This window comes from Alexandromys fortis, unplaced genomic scaffold (assembly GCF_014885135.2).
Source record: "Alexandromys fortis isolate MF-2015 unplaced genomic scaffold, M_Fortis_MF-2015_v1.1 scaffold_187, whole genome shotgun sequence".
In the NCBI taxonomy this organism is placed as follows: domain Eukaryota; kingdom Metazoa; phylum Chordata; class Mammalia; order Rodentia; family Cricetidae; genus Alexandromys; species Alexandromys fortis.
The window spans coordinates 1,560,832-1,577,531 of NW_026068088.1; the positions used below are offsets into that span (position 1 = coordinate 1,560,832).

Genomic DNA, 16,700 nt, shown 5'->3' on the forward strand with positions numbered 1-16,700 from the left:
TTCTCATTACTGCCTAGGCCCACCTCCCAGAGGTGGTACTGCACACAACAATGGGCCTAGCCCTCCCGCATCAGTCAGCAGTCTGACCCCAAGGGTCTCAGGTCAGTCTCATCTGGGCAGTTCCTCAAATGAGACCCCCTCTTTCCAAGTGACTAGTTTGTATGAACTTGACCATAAAAACTAACCAGGACACATAGTGACCCGAGTTTGGTTCCTGGAACCCGTGAGAAGGTGGGAAGAGATGGCTGACTTTATGTTATTCTCCAGCCTCCACATGTAGCTGTGCCCTGCTCACCCACATACATGTTACGTACATGTGTACACATAGATGCATACACTAGTCATAAATTAAGAAACGAGCTCTTCTGTTTTTGAAAGCAAACATTTGTTTCTGGACAGATAAACAAGTCTAATAATTTGGTAAAAATAGTTTCTCTGAGAGTGGGTGAAGCTTTGTTAGCGTAGGATATTGTTGAGAGGCAACAGACAGTGAAATGCATGCTAATGGCCAGAGATTATTTGTAGAGTAGATAACAAATTTTAATTTAAAACTCTTGAGATTGGGGTGGAGGAATGAGTTTTTTTTTTGTTTGATTTTGTAAGTCCGCTTCGATCAGATAGTGCCTGAGAAAGTTTTAAACATCTTAGAAATCACCATTTATTTATTTATTTATTTATTTTTGCGGGGAAGGTCAGGAAGGGAAACGCCTCAGTGTGTCATCCTGTTCCAGCCTGTTTGTCTATCCTCCGTTAACTGGCATATTTCTGTGCGATTTTGTAAACGCTGCCCATCACATGTCATCGTGTGTCATCACGTGTCGTTACGTGTCGGAAGACAAGGTTCTTTGTATATGAGGCTTCCTGTCCCCGTGGCCTGTGTTTATTCAAATGATCTCATCTGTTAAAATTGTATTCTTTTGGGGGGAACTGGAGAAATCAAAGGGTCAAGAAGACCTCAGATGAAGATGTACTTTAATTAAAGTTACCATGGTAACAACAGTGTGCCGTATTTTTCTGTAGTGATAAGAGCGGTGGGGCTGTGTCCCCGGCACCCGGCTGCCCACATGGCTTACTTATGCCCGAAATAATTACACAGAAACTGTATTCTTTTAAACACTGCCTGGCCTGTTATCTGTAGCCTCTTATTGGCTAGCTCTTACATATTAATCTAACCCATTTCTAATAATCTGTGTAGCCCACGAGCTGGCTTACCAGGAAAGATCTTAACCTGCTTCTGTCTGGAATGGGAGAATCATGGCGACTCTCGACTAAGCTTCTTTCTCCCAGCATTCTCTTCTGTTTACTCCACCCACCTATGTTCTAACCAATAAAATGGGCCAAGGCAGTTTCTTTATTATAATTAACCAATGTCCTTCCTCCATCATTTTTCAACAAGGTATATGTGGAACCAGGTAATGGACTATTGTTTTGTGATGTGAATGCCACTTTGAAGCCCAAGTCAAAGCTGAATGCCTGGTTTGGCTTTGCTTCTGAATAGGTTAATCATTCTCATGTGTTCATTTTAACTCCATTTTCGACGTAATTTGTAACTGCAGCACTTCTAGTCCCAAGAAAGTGATGCCTAATCTAAGTCTGTTATCCAACATTTTGCTAGACACACACTGGTGTGGGAGGTCCTTCTGTATATGTGTTGCTTTTATTGGTTAATGAAGAAATAAGCTGCTTTGGCTTGTGATAGGGCAGAATAGAGCTAGGTGGGAAAACTAAACTGAAAATAGGCGGAGTCAGAAGCCATGGAGCTGCCAGAGGAGAAAGAGGTGAGCCAACAGCTGGAACCTTGCTGGTAGGCCACAGACCTCATGCTAAGGTGCCTTCTGGCGGCTCCATGGCTTCTCCCTAACTGTGCCTACTCTATATATCTCTTTCAGCCTGGCTGTGCTCTATTTAGCCACTGGCTGAAAGCAGCTTCTTTATTCCTTAACCAATAAAAGCAACACATACAGAAGGACTTCCTACACCAACACACACACATACACACACACACACACATACACACACACAAATGAACTCTTTCCTCTTTTGAAAGCAAATACTTCATCTCCCTCTAACACCCCAGTACCCTCCCTCTCACCTGACTTCATGACCTCTTTTTATGTTGTTGTTGATTGACAGCTCCCTGGTCTAATTTAGTGTTTCCCATGTCAGCATGGATATGGGGGCCTTCTACTGGGGCATTGACAGTCTACTAGTGGCCACACCCCAAAGGAGAGTGACATTTCCCCCAGCGGCCAGCCACCAACTGCTAGTAGCTCTTTCACCAAGGGTGGGATCTCAGGGGCCTGTCCCCATTCATGCTAGTGTCCTGGTGATTACTCATTTCCAAGTAACACTTACATTGCTACTCCTGTTTCTAAAACGCCTTTGTAACACTCTCAAAGAATAATCACACAGAATAATTCATCCTTCTGTTCCTAAAAATTTGTATAAAAGTTTGATTATTTTGATCCCACGTACACATGGACTACAAGTCCATCAAATGCTGCAAACGTTCTGCATTTGAGGAGGTTTTTCTCAGTTTAAGTACAGCAGTGTTTTCCAGACTGCCTTGGTTCTCAGGAGCTTTTCATTCTTTGCAGTAGGATAACAAAAACAATAATAATGAAATGAATTGATCTGTTAATTCTCTCGGCAGCTCCCCCATGGGCCCCCCTTTATTATTCTTGACGGTGCACAAGGAAGAAGGCAAAGGAAGTGGTTACAAAGGATTTTCTCCTATGCAGGAAAATGAGCACTTGTGGCTTACAGGTCTCTGTCTTAGGAAAACACAGAGAACATGTAAGTCTACCACGCCTGAGAACGGAGTCAGGGCCTTGGGAGGAAAGGGGCCTGTGAAGCACACTGCAAAGCAGGGCTTGTTGAGGAAGGCGGGGCTTACTAAGGCGCTTAGGTGGCTAGATTAGAATTCTCTCTTCCCATCTGTCCTAATTAGCTTACCTCCCTGCTTCCATAGTGTCCCTGTTAAGTCAGAAAAGAAGCCAGAGCTACTCTGAAAGGACGAGTTTTATTTTATTTTTTTAAACTTATGTCAGTTGACAATGGTTTTAGAGTGGTTGCTCACTCTCAGACATAAACTTTTAACTGCGAGCCTTTTTCTTGTGAACATTTGTTAGTGGAAACCTCCAAACTCCGGGTGCTCATTTTGTCGTCTCATTTCTTTGGTTTTGGCCTAAATGATTATGTTTCTTCTTTTAGGGAAGATTTCTCTGGGTATTTTGCTATTTTTTCTGGCAGGAGGAAATCTTGTATCATTCTCAGGTAATTCAAAACTAATACTTGTTTTCTTGGGGACCTTTAATATAGTCAAAATAGTAATATTTGACATTGCTGTTGTTGGACAATATGACTATTAATCTTTACCATTGCTTTATTGAACTGCTTTAGATTTAGAAATCATCTCCCATGATTTGGGTAATAATTCCTAATTCAAACCTTACACCCTTGTGTTGAAATTTGGTGTGTACTTAAATTTAAAAACAATCTTGAATTAAAGGATTACTAGCTAGATGGGAAGAAGCTTGAGTGCGTCTTCCTTCGATGTGCATGCATGTGTTTCGAGCATTGTCTTAAAGGTTTAATTGAAGCAGACGTCTGCTTGTCTCTATTTGTGCCTTTTGTCCTGCCTCTCCTTCCCGGGAAGCCCCCGGGTTCTGCTCTCAGGCCGTTCTCTGTAGTAACAGACCATCTTTTCTGCAGAAGTGATACAAGAGCCCACGCGTGCGGTCTCCCTGCTCTTGCCTGAGAAGTCCATTGGCCCTTCCCTGCCTCCCAGAAACAGGCTGCTTTTGGAGCCTGCAGAGGCAGAGAGCAGGTGGCTGCTTAGAAGGCGGAGATCGATTCTGTTCCCAAATGGGGTCAAAGTTTGCCCCAATGAAAGCGCTGCGGAGGCGGTGGCCAACCACGTGAAGTATTTTAAAGCCCGAGGTAAGCAGATAGCCAAACCCTCGGACTCCTTCGTGACATTCAACCATCACATTTGTTGTGCGCTTTTATAGTTGAAAGGTGATAATGAACCAAATATTAGTGAGAAAAGGACTTAATCATGTTAATATAAATTGAGAGAAAAGCGTACATTATTGTAATAGAAAATATCTAAGTTTTTTTAGTATACTTGAAAGCACTACTGTGTTACTGGATATATTAAATATAATTTTTTTTTCATTGTGGTAATTTACCTACATATACCCACAGCACATATTTAGAAACAAAGACTCCTTGTGCTTTCCTACTTATTTTATAGATGAAACTATAATGGGCTTCTTGACTGTGTACTTTGGACATGCCAGAGATGACTCTTCTCTCAGGGGTCTCACCTGGCTTTTGTCTTATCGATTAGGCAATATGATCCTGGATTCATATCTTCTGCCGTGTGAATTCACACTGTTTCTTACACTTGCTAACATTGCTTAATTGAACATTGTCCATATGCCTTAGACATTTGAAGGATTTATCAAATTTTGCTTTTTATGTGTTCAACAGCCAATAAAAAAGTGCTGTTATATGAATGTGATGTTACTAAGCTAAAGGTAGAGGTTGATTATGAAATGATTGCAAACATCAGGACTGCCCTATTAAACATTCATCTGTTTGTTTATTGAGCACTCACTATTTCCTCCAGTACCAGGTTGTACAATTGTCTTCCTCAGCTGCTACTTCATTGTCTTAGCTTTCTGTCCCTCGACATTCTCTTCTACACTACAGTTTTTAAAAAATAAAAATTTAATGGCAGTGAAAATATATCACATATATATATATAGTGTTTTATGTTAATATAACATGGCACAGTGTTTTAGCAGCCCCTGTGAATATGCTAGTCTTGATTGTATTTGAGACTATTACTCAGGAAAAGGCTCTTCTCTTCCTTTTTCTTTTTCTTCTTTTTTAACATGACAGTTTTTTCTCTGCGTAACAGCCCTGACTGTTCTGGAACTTACTTTGTAGACCAGGCTGGATTCAGAGACCTGCCTGCTCTGCCTCTCAAGTGCTGGGAGTAAAGGTGTGCACCACCACCCTTGACCTGGTTCTTCTTTCATTTGTTAAAAGGGAATCGTAGATCTAGAAGTATTGTGTAGGACCCTAGGTTGGAAGTGAACTTGCAAAGTGACTGAGGACAAGAAGGACCAGAGAATGGCAGTGGGTCATGTATCAAGATGATTTACACTGACTGGATTTTAAATGGCTCAGAATATTGAGCTGTCTCAGCTCTCTGTTCCACAGTAAAGAGGAAGGGCCAACCATTAAGGAATCTGCTTCTGTTTTGTGATTGTTTTGCTCTTATTTTTATAAAGTCAAGAAGTATTGCTAAAAATAAGAAGTCAACAAAAGGAAAAATGAAACATCCTTGAAATAATGAATTAAAAAATACAGGTGCTGTGATTTGGGTTATTGAAAAGGAACCCTGAAAATATACATACAAGTAACATTATACATACTAAACAATTGTACTTATGTATTTAGGAATATACACATACATCTCTCTCTCCCCCTCCCTCCCTCCCTCTCTCTCTCTCTGTGTATGTGTGTAACAACAATTAATGAAAAAAAGGCTATGAACTTGAGTGAAAGAGAGCAAGGAAGGGTATATGGAAATATTTGGAGGGAGGAGAGGGAAGAAGGGGGAAATGATAATTGCCCTTTCAAAAAAATAAAAGAAATGATTAAAAATTAGAAAGAACAGGGACCTCAGAAAAGTAAGTTAAACTATGGCATTATACTATGGTTGTTATTATGATCATAGTAGAAAACAATACTTTACCTCTTTTGAAAACTGGGGAAGGGCTGGGGATAAAACCCAGTGTTAAGAGCGCAGACTGCTCTTCCAAAGGACCATAGTGATTTCCAGCACTATGTGGTGGGTCCCAACCAACTGTAACTCTATTCCCAGGAGATCTGGTGCCCTCTTCTGGTCTCCCTGGGCACCAGGCACACAGGAGGTGCACACATTCCATGCTGGCATTTGGTCTGGTTTGGGCCCTGCACAGGTTTTCTGCATGCTGCCATAACCACTGTGAGTTCCCACGTGCAGCTGCCCTGCTCGGCCAACAAGATAATGTCTCCTTGTAGTCATTTTTACCACCTCTGGCTTCAGCCCCTTTTCCATAATGATCCCTGAGGCTTGGAGTTTTGCAATACATCTGTTCCTTTAGGCTAAGCACTCACTGCTGGCATTGCCATTGCTCGTGGTTATCCTCCAGACTCCACGGTCACACCTATTACTGAAGACACCACAAGACTGAATCATAGAACATGGCAGAATCAAGCTGGTACCACCTGGACACTTCATCCCTTCCTATCCAGCTTTCATAGTGCTGGACGGTGCTATGCACACTATCGGAAGAAACAGGAATCATCAGTCTTAGCCACCATGCGACAGACTTCCTACACTATCCTGCTGTGGGAACTCTGTTCCCAGACATCCCCACTGGTGCAATAGTGGCATGAACATCATGGGAGCAATCAACTATTTTTTGTTTCCTTTTTTTTTTTTTGTTTGTTTGTTTGGAGACAGGGTTTCCCTTCATAGCACTGGCTGTTCTGGATCTTGCTCTGTAGACCAGGCTGGCCTAGCCAATCACTTTCTAATGGACTTTAAATCTCACACCACAAGATGAAACCCATACCTGGCACCATTATAAGGTTAAGCTACGGCCAGACACCTCATAGGCCCCAGAGAGAACCTATTACTATTATGCTACTCCATGGGCACAGTGATTGACCACTTCTGATGGTTCACCTTGATACTAAGAGCTAGATACCATCTCTCAACCCTCATCTGACAAGCTTCTATCTGCAGTAAATGTAGATAACACAGAGACCCACGACTGACAAGGGACAAAGAATAAGATATGCAGATGCCAAGGAATTTTTTATCCAAGTAAAGAATCTACAGAATGGAACAAACATTAGCTAGATACATATAGATATGTAACAAAGGATTTAGATCTAAAATATATAAAGAACTCAGAACTTCAAGCAAGAAATCAAATAGCTGAGCTGGGCCAAGAGGTACATGACTTTAATCCCAGAAGTTAGGAGGCAGGGGCAAGTAGAGCTCTGTAAATTAGAACAAAACGAAATGAAGGCACAGCTTACCAGAATCACCGGGGTGCTGCAAAGACAGCTCGAAGAGGCGAGGTACATCTGCAGGAAGCACGAGGACGAGCCATCCGTACCAACTGGGAAGAACAAGTCGACATTTTCCCGGTGGCCCTGGAGGGTATGGGAACTCAAAAGCTGAGTGTGGTTCTATTTGCTTAAAGCTTCTTTGCAGGAGTAATGTAGGATGGGCTGAAGCCGTCCATAACTCTTTCATGAAGTATGTAGAGCACTGCCAGGTTAGGAAATAAAAATGTAGGGCAGTCGGTTAAAACTTGAATTTCAGCTGAACAACAAATGATTATTCTAGTGTTAGTGGGACCCATATAATATTTGATCTGTAGGTTTGCTGGCTCTGTGTCTCCAAGAACACAGATTCTTTTCTTCACACACACACACACACACACACACACACACACACACAGTGTTTGAGTGTTTTTTTCATGTAAGTATGTGTACCATATTTGTGACAGATGCCCATGGAGGTCAAAGGAGGACATCAGATTCCCTGGAACTGGAATTACAAACAGTGGTGAGCCACTGTGTTAGTGCGGAAAACCAAAATTGGCTCCTCTTCAAGACCAGTAAATACTCTTAATCACTGAGCCGTCTTCCCAACCCCCAGGAGAATTATACTGTTTCTCAAAAATACTTTTAAATGTCTCACTTTTTATCTCAGGCTGACCTGAAACTCACCATGTGCCTCAGGATGGCCTTGAACTTGTGACAATCCTCCTGGCACAGTGTCCCAGGTACTGGGATTACTGTCACAAGCCATTAAGCACAGCAAACTTCTATTTTGTTACCATTGAAATGAGAGTGATATTAGTAATAGTAGTATCTTCAAAGGGTCTTAGTAAACACTAAGACTTGTAAGGCCTTTGATGATCCTAAGATAGCAACAGTATTGCTGATTGAGTGGGAGGAACGTATTGCTTATATTTTGTATTTTTTTTTACAAGACAGGGTTTCTGTGTAGCTTTGGAGCCCGTCCTGGAACTAGCTCTTGTAGACCAGGCTGGTTTTGAACTCACAGAGGTCTGCCTGCCTCTCTGCTTCCCGGGTGCTGGGATCCTTATAGTAAAAATGAATTTTACTATTAGCTCATTAATATACACAAAGACATCAGCCGTTATTCTGATAGGATTATATTAAATGTGTAGTAAGATCCACGTGGGAGGTAGATTACACATCAAACAACTATTCACACACACACAACAAAATCTAACAGAAGAAGATCCTAGCTTGGTCTCTATTGCTGTCATAAACACCATGACCAAAAGTTTTACAAATATTATATAATTTTTAAATTATAATACAGTATTGTATTCTGAAACCTAGCTGTAATTACTTACTAGTTCAGAGCATCTTAAAGTGGCTTCCTTAGGACTTGTGCACACAGCTCGCGTCTGCAGGCGAAGGAAGCTTTTCTTCTTTCCTGGTTAGATGCCTGCTCTGTCCTTTCCTTGTTGTCTACAGCAGCTGACTCACTTTCCTTACCGACTTTTGTTGGATTGACTTCATCTGTTGTGTGGCTCAGGACCATTCCCAGAGACTGTCAACAGTTGTCTTTAAAGTGACTTTGGCCCATCTGAATTGAAAGTAGATTTGCATAGTTTTATGGTTTCTGATGCTGGACATGAAACTCTGGGTATTGCATTTCAATAGATTCTAGACACAAAATATTAACTTAAGATAACAAATTTTCTTTTAACTTAACTGTATGGCCAATTTCTCCTTCATTTTATATCAGTAAGTACTTGGATTGTTTTACTTTTTCCTTTAATTAAGCTGCATAGGCATTGGACAATGTATATGTTCATACGGTGGCAATGTAGACGTTCATACCACCATGCCGCCACCCATGAGGTCTGGAACTCTGAAATATTGACCCAGTGTCAATCTTTCCTCCCTTAAGTGTGCAGTGCTCACAGCGATGCAAAAGCAACAGATATATTAATGGCCCTTCAGATTTCATGTTCTAGGATGGTTGGCCGGTACGTTTAATTAGTTTTTATTTTTACACAGCAAAGTTTTACAAATATTATATAATTTTTAAAAATTTATATGTGTGTGTGTTTGTGTGAGTGCATGCCATGTGTGTGGGTGCATGCAATGGCCAGAAGAAGGTGTTTAACCCCATAAAGCCAGAGCTCCAGGCAGTTATGAGCTGCCAGATATGGGTGCTGGGAATAGTACTCAGAGCCTCTAAGAGCAGCAAGTAATCTTTTTAGAAAATGTTTATTTTTATCCTGTATGTATGAGGTATTTTTTTTGCCTGTATGGACAACATGTGTCTAGTGCCTTTGGAGACCAGAAAAAGGCACTGGATTCCCTGGAACTGTAGTTAAGTGTGACTGTGGGTACCATCTGGGTGCTGGGAACTGAATTACATTCTTTTGCAAGAGCAGCCAGCCACTGCTATTGACAGCTGAGCTATCTCAAGCCTCCCTGATATAATTTATACTTAATGTGTTTCTAAAACCAATGAAGTTTTCAGAGTAGTTATAGGTTCAGAGAGAAATTGAGCATGATGTCCATAAAATTAGTGCAAAGTTCCTTAAACCCCTTGTCATTAGCATCTTATATTAATACAGTACATTTATTACAATCAATAGTCCAACATTGGCGCATTATTAACAAATCATAGTTTACACTGGAGTTCACTGCGGTGTGTATTCATTGGGTTTTGGTGAAGGTATGATGATGTTTACCAACGATTACGGCGTTCTTCAGAACAACTCCACCCTCCTTGCCCAAGCCCCGAGGAACACACATCTTTTCACAGTCCCCATACTTTTGCCTTTCCACAAATTTTATTGGGCTCATACAGATTAGTTTTATTGATTTGGCAGTGTGCATAATTTTAATGCTTTGAAATCTCATTTTGAAATAATAATTGAATAATATTCCATTGTGTGGATTTGCCAGAGTTTATTTTCCATTCTTCTGTTGAAGGCCGTCTTTATTGCCTCCAGGCTTTGGCAAGTGTAAATAAAGCCATTTCAAACATGTTCATACAAGTTCTTGCGCAATCTTTCTTTGTTTGCGTAGATGCCAAGGAGTGCACCTGAACTGGATTTGTTTCCTTTTTCTGTATAAAAATGAATATTATCTCCTGTTTTCAAGCATGAGTTGTGTTTGCTGGAGAGAGACTACTCAAAGTGAACATTCTCTCCCCGGCTTTAGTGTGCCCTCAACCTACAAGCCCTGAGGAGTTCCAAATGCTCCTTTAAAAATGTCCAATAAGTTTTCCAAAGAATAGATCACATTCATTTGCATTTCTACATTTTACCCAAAAACCTCCTGGCTCTTTTAAAATGTCATTTTCTCTCTTTTATTTTTTAAAAGCTTGTATTCTTTGAAAACTTCATTTATTGTCCTTTGACCGTATTATTCCTCCTCAGCATCTCCCAAATCCCCCAACTCTCAATTTACCCAATCTCATGTTCCTTCTCTCTTAAAAAAAAAATCCAAACCAAAACCCCTCAAGTTCACTACTCCTGGCTATGAAGCCTGCCCTGGAACAAGGTTGGTATACCAGATGGCACTCAATTGAAGAAAACTGACTTCCCCTCACACCAGCAAATGAATGCCAATAGCTCTGAGCTAGAAGCAGGACTTTGTTCTGATCTCCTTCTCTATGCTGGGGTTTCATCTGGCTTGTGCATGTCTTATGCATGTTATTACAGCCATGTGTTCATATGTGCATCTGAGTGTTGTGTTGGGAAGCAGTTTTCTTGAAGTCATCCACCTCTTCCAGCTTTAAGTCATTAGGGGTCATTTTACTGCAGTGTCCAAAAGCATCATCTTTTGAAAAGCTGAGAAGTCATGACTTCAGTTAAAAAAAAGGAGCTTAAAATTACAGTGTTTATTAATAAAACAGATTCAACACAGTATATATATTTTACTTTTTAATTTTTTTCCATTCAAAAATTTACACTTCCTCCCCTCCCATTCCTCTCCTGCTCCCCCTCTTCCTCTCCTCCCTCCCCCTCCCTCCTTAAGAGAGGGCAGGGAACCCTGCCCTGTGGGAAGTCCAAGGCCCTCCCCACTACATCCAGGCCTAGGAAGCTTTGCATCCAAATAGACGAGGGTCCCAAAAAGCCAGTACATGCAGTAGAAACAAGTCCCAGTGCATTTATCAATGGCTTCTCAGTCAGCCCCCATTGTCAGCCACATTCAGAGAGTCCAGTTTGGTCGCATGCTCATTCAGTCCCAGTACAGCTGGATTTGGTGAGCTACCATAAGATCAGGCACACTGTCTCAAGTGGGTGAATCAACCCCTTGCGGTCCTGACTTCCTTGCTCATCTTCTCCCTCCTTCTGCTCTTCAACTGGACCTTGGGAACTCAGTCCGTTGCTCTGATGAGGGACAGAGACCCTCATCAGATCAACACAGTATATTAAATCTAAGTTTCATTTTCATAAGACATAAACATGGAATAAAAAATAAACAAGGAACATATTCATTAAGAGGTGAGTTAATGCCCCTTATAAAAGAATAGTTGGGGAGTGCAATTTTTTTTTTCCAGAACTGAAAAGTTTGAACAGGATGTTTTTAGCTGAATGCCATCCTCATGACCCTCCAGAAAAGATGATATGGCCAAAAGTGTTTCAAAGAAATGGGAGTGAGTTGTCCCATGATCATCACGAGACCCACAGAACATGTTATCCTTTTCTACACATCTCTCTCTATTTTCCAGTGTGCCAGGAAGCCATCTGGGAAGCCTTCAGGACGTTTTGGGATCGTCTTCCTGGGCGTGAGGAATATCGTTACTGGATGGACTTGTGTGAGGCTGGAACCACAAGTGTATTTGAAATGGGCACACAGTTTAGCCAGTCTATGGAACATAGAAGCTTAATCACGAAGGTAAGTGTCTCAAGGAAGAAAGAAATTGTTAAATTGTTGTAGGCATTGTTGTACATGGCTAAAGGAAGAGACGATAACATGGTTTAAGGTTTCCGAGTGAGCTGCCCTAGGGTATAGCTTAGTCTTCTATCCCTAGCTCTCACCTTTCACAACGAACACTGTTAATGCAGAAATAGAAGCAGGCTTGTTTATAGATAGAAATGTATCAAAATAATATTATGCAAAAATTCAAAGATAAGGATCTGTGTGAGTTAAACTTTATTGCCAAATTGCTTTATATGTTCATTCAGAATGGATCCTAATCATTCTAAATAAGTTAGAGGATATAGTTTATTTAGCACATGTAGTGAAGTATGAATGTGGTTTTAGTTTAATTTGTTTTTATTTGTGTGTATGTATGTGGACATGCATGCATGTGTACACATGTGTGCCATGGCAGACATACAGAGGGCAGAGTTCAATTTCTTGGAAGCCAGTTTTCTCCTTCCACCTTGTTTTTGATGCAAGGTCTCTCTTTTAATTTTTGCTTCTGCACAAAATAAATGAACTTCCGACTGATTCTTCTGTCTCTCCCATCCTGCCTTAGGAATCTTGGGGTTACAGATGCAGCCACTGTACGTGGCTTTTCAAAGTTCTGTATTAGTCAGGGTTCTCTAGAGGAGCAGATCTTCTAGAATGCATCTATAATTAAAAGAGGATTTCTACAGTGACTTACAGCCTGTGGTCTGGCTAGTCCAACAATGGTTCTCTGCTACCAGTAAGTTCAAAAATCCCATAATTGTTCAACATGAGGCTGGATGTCGCAGCTGGTCTCTATGTTAGAATCTCAAAGAAAGAGTTTCTAAAACCAGTGAAAGAATGCTTCAGCAGCAGGACAGATAAACTTGCCAGCAAGAGTGAGGGGAAACAGGCAAGAAACCAAGCTCTTCCTTCTTCCACGTCCTCTTATATGGGCTGTTACCAGAGGGTGTGGCCCAGAGTTAGGATGGATTTTCTGACCTTAAATGAGCTGGATTTAAGGTCGGCCTTCCTAACTGAAGTTTTCCTAAACAAGAAAAATCCCTCACAGGTTTGTCCAGCTGTATGGGCTTTAATTAATTCTAGACATAACAAACTTGACAACCAAGATTAGCTGTCATAGGCTCCGAGGATCCAAGTCAGGTCATCTGGTTTGCAGGACACACGATTTTACCTGTTGAGCCATCTTGCCAGCCATGTTTGCTATGTTTTATTATCAGACATTATAGAAATTATTTAATGGATATTTGTTGAAATAAAATTATAAAAGTAATAGCCACATGTATTTTTCTACTCCCTGCAATCTTTGAAGTTTATGAATATCACTTTCAAGCACTGGATGCAAATACTACATACTGAAAATAATTGTTGGATGAATAGCTAAAACCAGTTGTTTAAGTAGGTCTGAAAAATTATTATTAAATGAATAGCTCTGAGTTATTTTTGTTTGATCCTTATGAAATAAGAGTGCATCTAAAAGAAACAAGATGAATCATCACGTTCTTTCATTTTTAAATTTTATTTCTAGTAAAGAAAATGTACTATATTCTTTTAACATTTGGTTTTACATTGGTGATCTCATTAAGTGAGAGAAAGTTGGGTAGGCGGATAGTTTACTAAACATGGGTGGACCGAAGACAGATTTTATAGGGTCATAAACATTTTGCAGACGTGCAAATTTTTTATGTGTTTAAAATGAACTCATCTATTTGCCATGGTGTGTCACAGTTCAAGTGAAGACATGGTGTCTGCCTTTTCTCTGTCATATTTATAGCTGCTTCATTTTAGAAATTATGAGAATACATGCCTCATCCATGCCACCCATATTTTATAGCTAACGGACAGCAACCTTGCAAGGTGTTATTCATTTTGTAAATAAAGACAATAAATACATTGCTTGCCCTTTATTACAAAATCATTTGTAATCCAGAACCATTTTTTCCCAAAATTTATATTTTTGGATATGAATATTGTTCAGCAGCACAGAGCGTGGTATCCTGTGCAAGGCCCTGTGTTTGATTAGCAGCACTGCAAAAACAAAACAAAACAAAACTCTCAAAGCATGTTTTCCCCTCTGTTATGGAGCTTCCATTCCAGTCGTTATTGATCCAAAAGACTTCCAGAAAGCAAAGAATCATGTATTCATATTTATATCATCCCCATGGATTTCAAATTATGTCCACAATATTGGATCAGCAACTAAAGCAAGAAATATATACAAAGGGTTATTAACTTAATAACAAAATTTTGTGATGTTACACTAAAATGTGTTGCTTACAAGTGGGACTTTAGTTTTAACTTGAAAGTCTAGGAAATGCGCTTCAATGAATACTTAGAGCTTTTTTTTGTGATTCTTTTTTTGCTTTTATTTTTACTGTTCTTTTTTTTAATTATTAAAGCTTTCTGTCTCTTCCCCACCGCCGCCTCCCCTTTCCCTCCCCCTCCCCCAATCAAGTACCCCTCCCTCATCAGCCCAAAGAGCATTCAAGGGTTCCCTGCCCTGTGGGAAGTCCAAGGACCACCCACCTCCATCCAGGTCTAGTAAAGTGAGCATCCAAACTGCCTAGGCTCCCACGAAACCAATAGGTGCAGTAGGATCAAAAACCCATTGCCATTGTTCTTGAGGTCTCAGTAGTCCTCATTGTCCCCTATGTTCAGTGAGACCGGTTTTAACCCAGGCTTTTTCAGACCCTGGCCAGCTGGCCTTGGTGAGTTCCTGATAGAACATCCCCATTGTCTCAGTGTGTGGGTGCACCTCTCGCGGTCCTGAGTTCCTTGCTCGTGCTCTCTGTCCTTCTGCTCCTGATTTGGACCTTGAGATTTCAGTCCGGTGCTCCAATGTGGGTCTCTGTCTCTGTCTCTGTCTCTGTCTCTGTCTCTGTCTCTGTCTCCTTTCATCGCCTGATGAAGGTTAATATTCAGGAGGATGCCTAAATGTTTTTCTTTGGGTTCTCCTTCTTATTTAGCTTCTCTAAGATCCCGAATTATAGGCTCAATATCCTTTATTTATGACTAGAAACCAAATATGAGTGAGTACATCCCATGTTCCTCTTTTTGGGTCTGGCTTACCTCCCTCAGGATAGTGTTTTCTATTTCCAAACATTTGCCTGCAAACTTCAAGAAGTCCTTGCTTTTTACTGCTGACTAGTACTCTAATATGTATATATTCCATACTTTCTTCATCCATTCTTCAATTGAAGGGCATCTAGGTTGTTTCCAGGTTCTGGCTATTACAAACAATGCTGCTATGAACATAGTAGAGCATATACTTTTGTTGCATGATAAGGCCTCTCTTGGGTATATTCCCAAGAGTGGTATTGCTGGGTCCATGGGTAGGTTGATCCCGAATTTCCTGAGAAACCTCCACACTGCTTTACAGAGTGTTTGCACAAGTTTGCATTCCCACCAGCAATGGATGAGTATACCCCTTTCTCCACAACCTCTACAGCAAAGGCTATCATTGGTGATTTTGATTTTAGCCATTCTGACAGGTGTAAGATGGTATCTTAAAGTAATACTTAGAGCTTGTAGATTAGACAGGCGATGCGCTGTCTGGCTTGAGTCTAAAGGGTTAAATGTGAGTTGGCGGAAAAGGCGAGGTTGGACAGGCAGATGTAGGGAACAACACAAACTGTGTTTGTAGGGTATGGTTTAGGCCGGTGTAGTAGAGGGCATGCTAGAAATGACAGGTCACATGGGAGAAGGGGAGAGTTTTAAGAGGCTTGGATTTGGCTCTGTGGGTGACAGGAAACTTCAGGGTTGTAAGGGGATAAGACAAAGGAGCTAGCTTAAAAGCCCCAGACTAAATTCCTCTTCCCTCTTGCTCTCCCTGCTCAGAAGTGCTGTCTATACCTCCTCCCTTGCTATTGGCTGTTCAGAATTTTATTAGACCAAGCAGGTGCCTTAGGCAGGCAAGGTAAAACAGCAACTCCTCTTTACATTATTAAACAAATACAATGAACATATATTTACATACTTAAACAAATATTCTACAACAGGCTGTGGCAGATTAGGTGGGAACAGGATGGGATAATAGTGCTGGGAGCCTCCCAGTCCCTAATGGGAGTCATCAAGATCAGGGCTCAGGCAGGAAAGTCACTGTGCTCCTTGCAGATGAGGCAAGAAGGGCGAAGTTATTTTGAAACATTCATCTTAACTGCTCACGAGAAATGTGCATTGTTTGATGTTTTCATATGAAGCAAAGGAGGTGGTCTGGGTTTTTAATTATAGGAATATTCACCAGCTTTGATGTAGTGACTGAATGCATGAGGTGACAGATTGTTTTGGGAGGGACCATAGAGGAAGCAAAGGAGCAAATTACTTAATGATATCTCAGAGTGATTTGGGTAATTTTCTTTCCATTCAACAGACGAGAACACTGATCCTTGGAGCCAGAAAGGACGTGGGGTGTGTGCTTGTAACTGGGAGGAGAAATGGGAACTTTAAACTAGACCTTGTGGATCCATCTTAATCTTCTGTACACTCTTTTTTGTTTTTGAAGTAAGAGTACACAGGAACATAAAGGCACATAAGCAGAGAGAATGCTAGGATGCTTGCACGGTTATAGAAACAAACTTGACATCATCAGTATCTGCTGTTAGTATTCAGGCATCTGTGCTGGCCTGATCTTGGGGTGTACATCCTCAGCTGTAGCCACTAAGAGCACCTCCCATGCACATTCACTACATTCCCTTTAA

The 16,700-nt window shown here is 40.9% G+C and overlaps 1 protein-coding gene across 1 annotated transcript in view; it reads left to right on the forward strand.

Annotated features, from left to right (window-relative positions):
- Window positions 1–3,191: 3,191 nt before the first annotated feature.
- Window positions 3,192–16,700, forward strand: part of Impg2 (interphotoreceptor matrix proteoglycan 2) — a 62,493-nt gene continuing 48,984 nt past the window's right edge. The window contains exons 1-3 of the mRNA XM_050122347.1: window positions 3,192–3,276; window positions 3,715–3,942; window positions 11,819–11,985. Coding sequence (XP_049978304.1) covers window positions 3,192–3,276; window positions 3,715–3,942; window positions 11,819–11,985 — 480 coding nt within the window. The remainder of the gene's footprint in view (window positions 3,277–3,714; window positions 3,943–11,818; window positions 11,986–16,700) is intronic.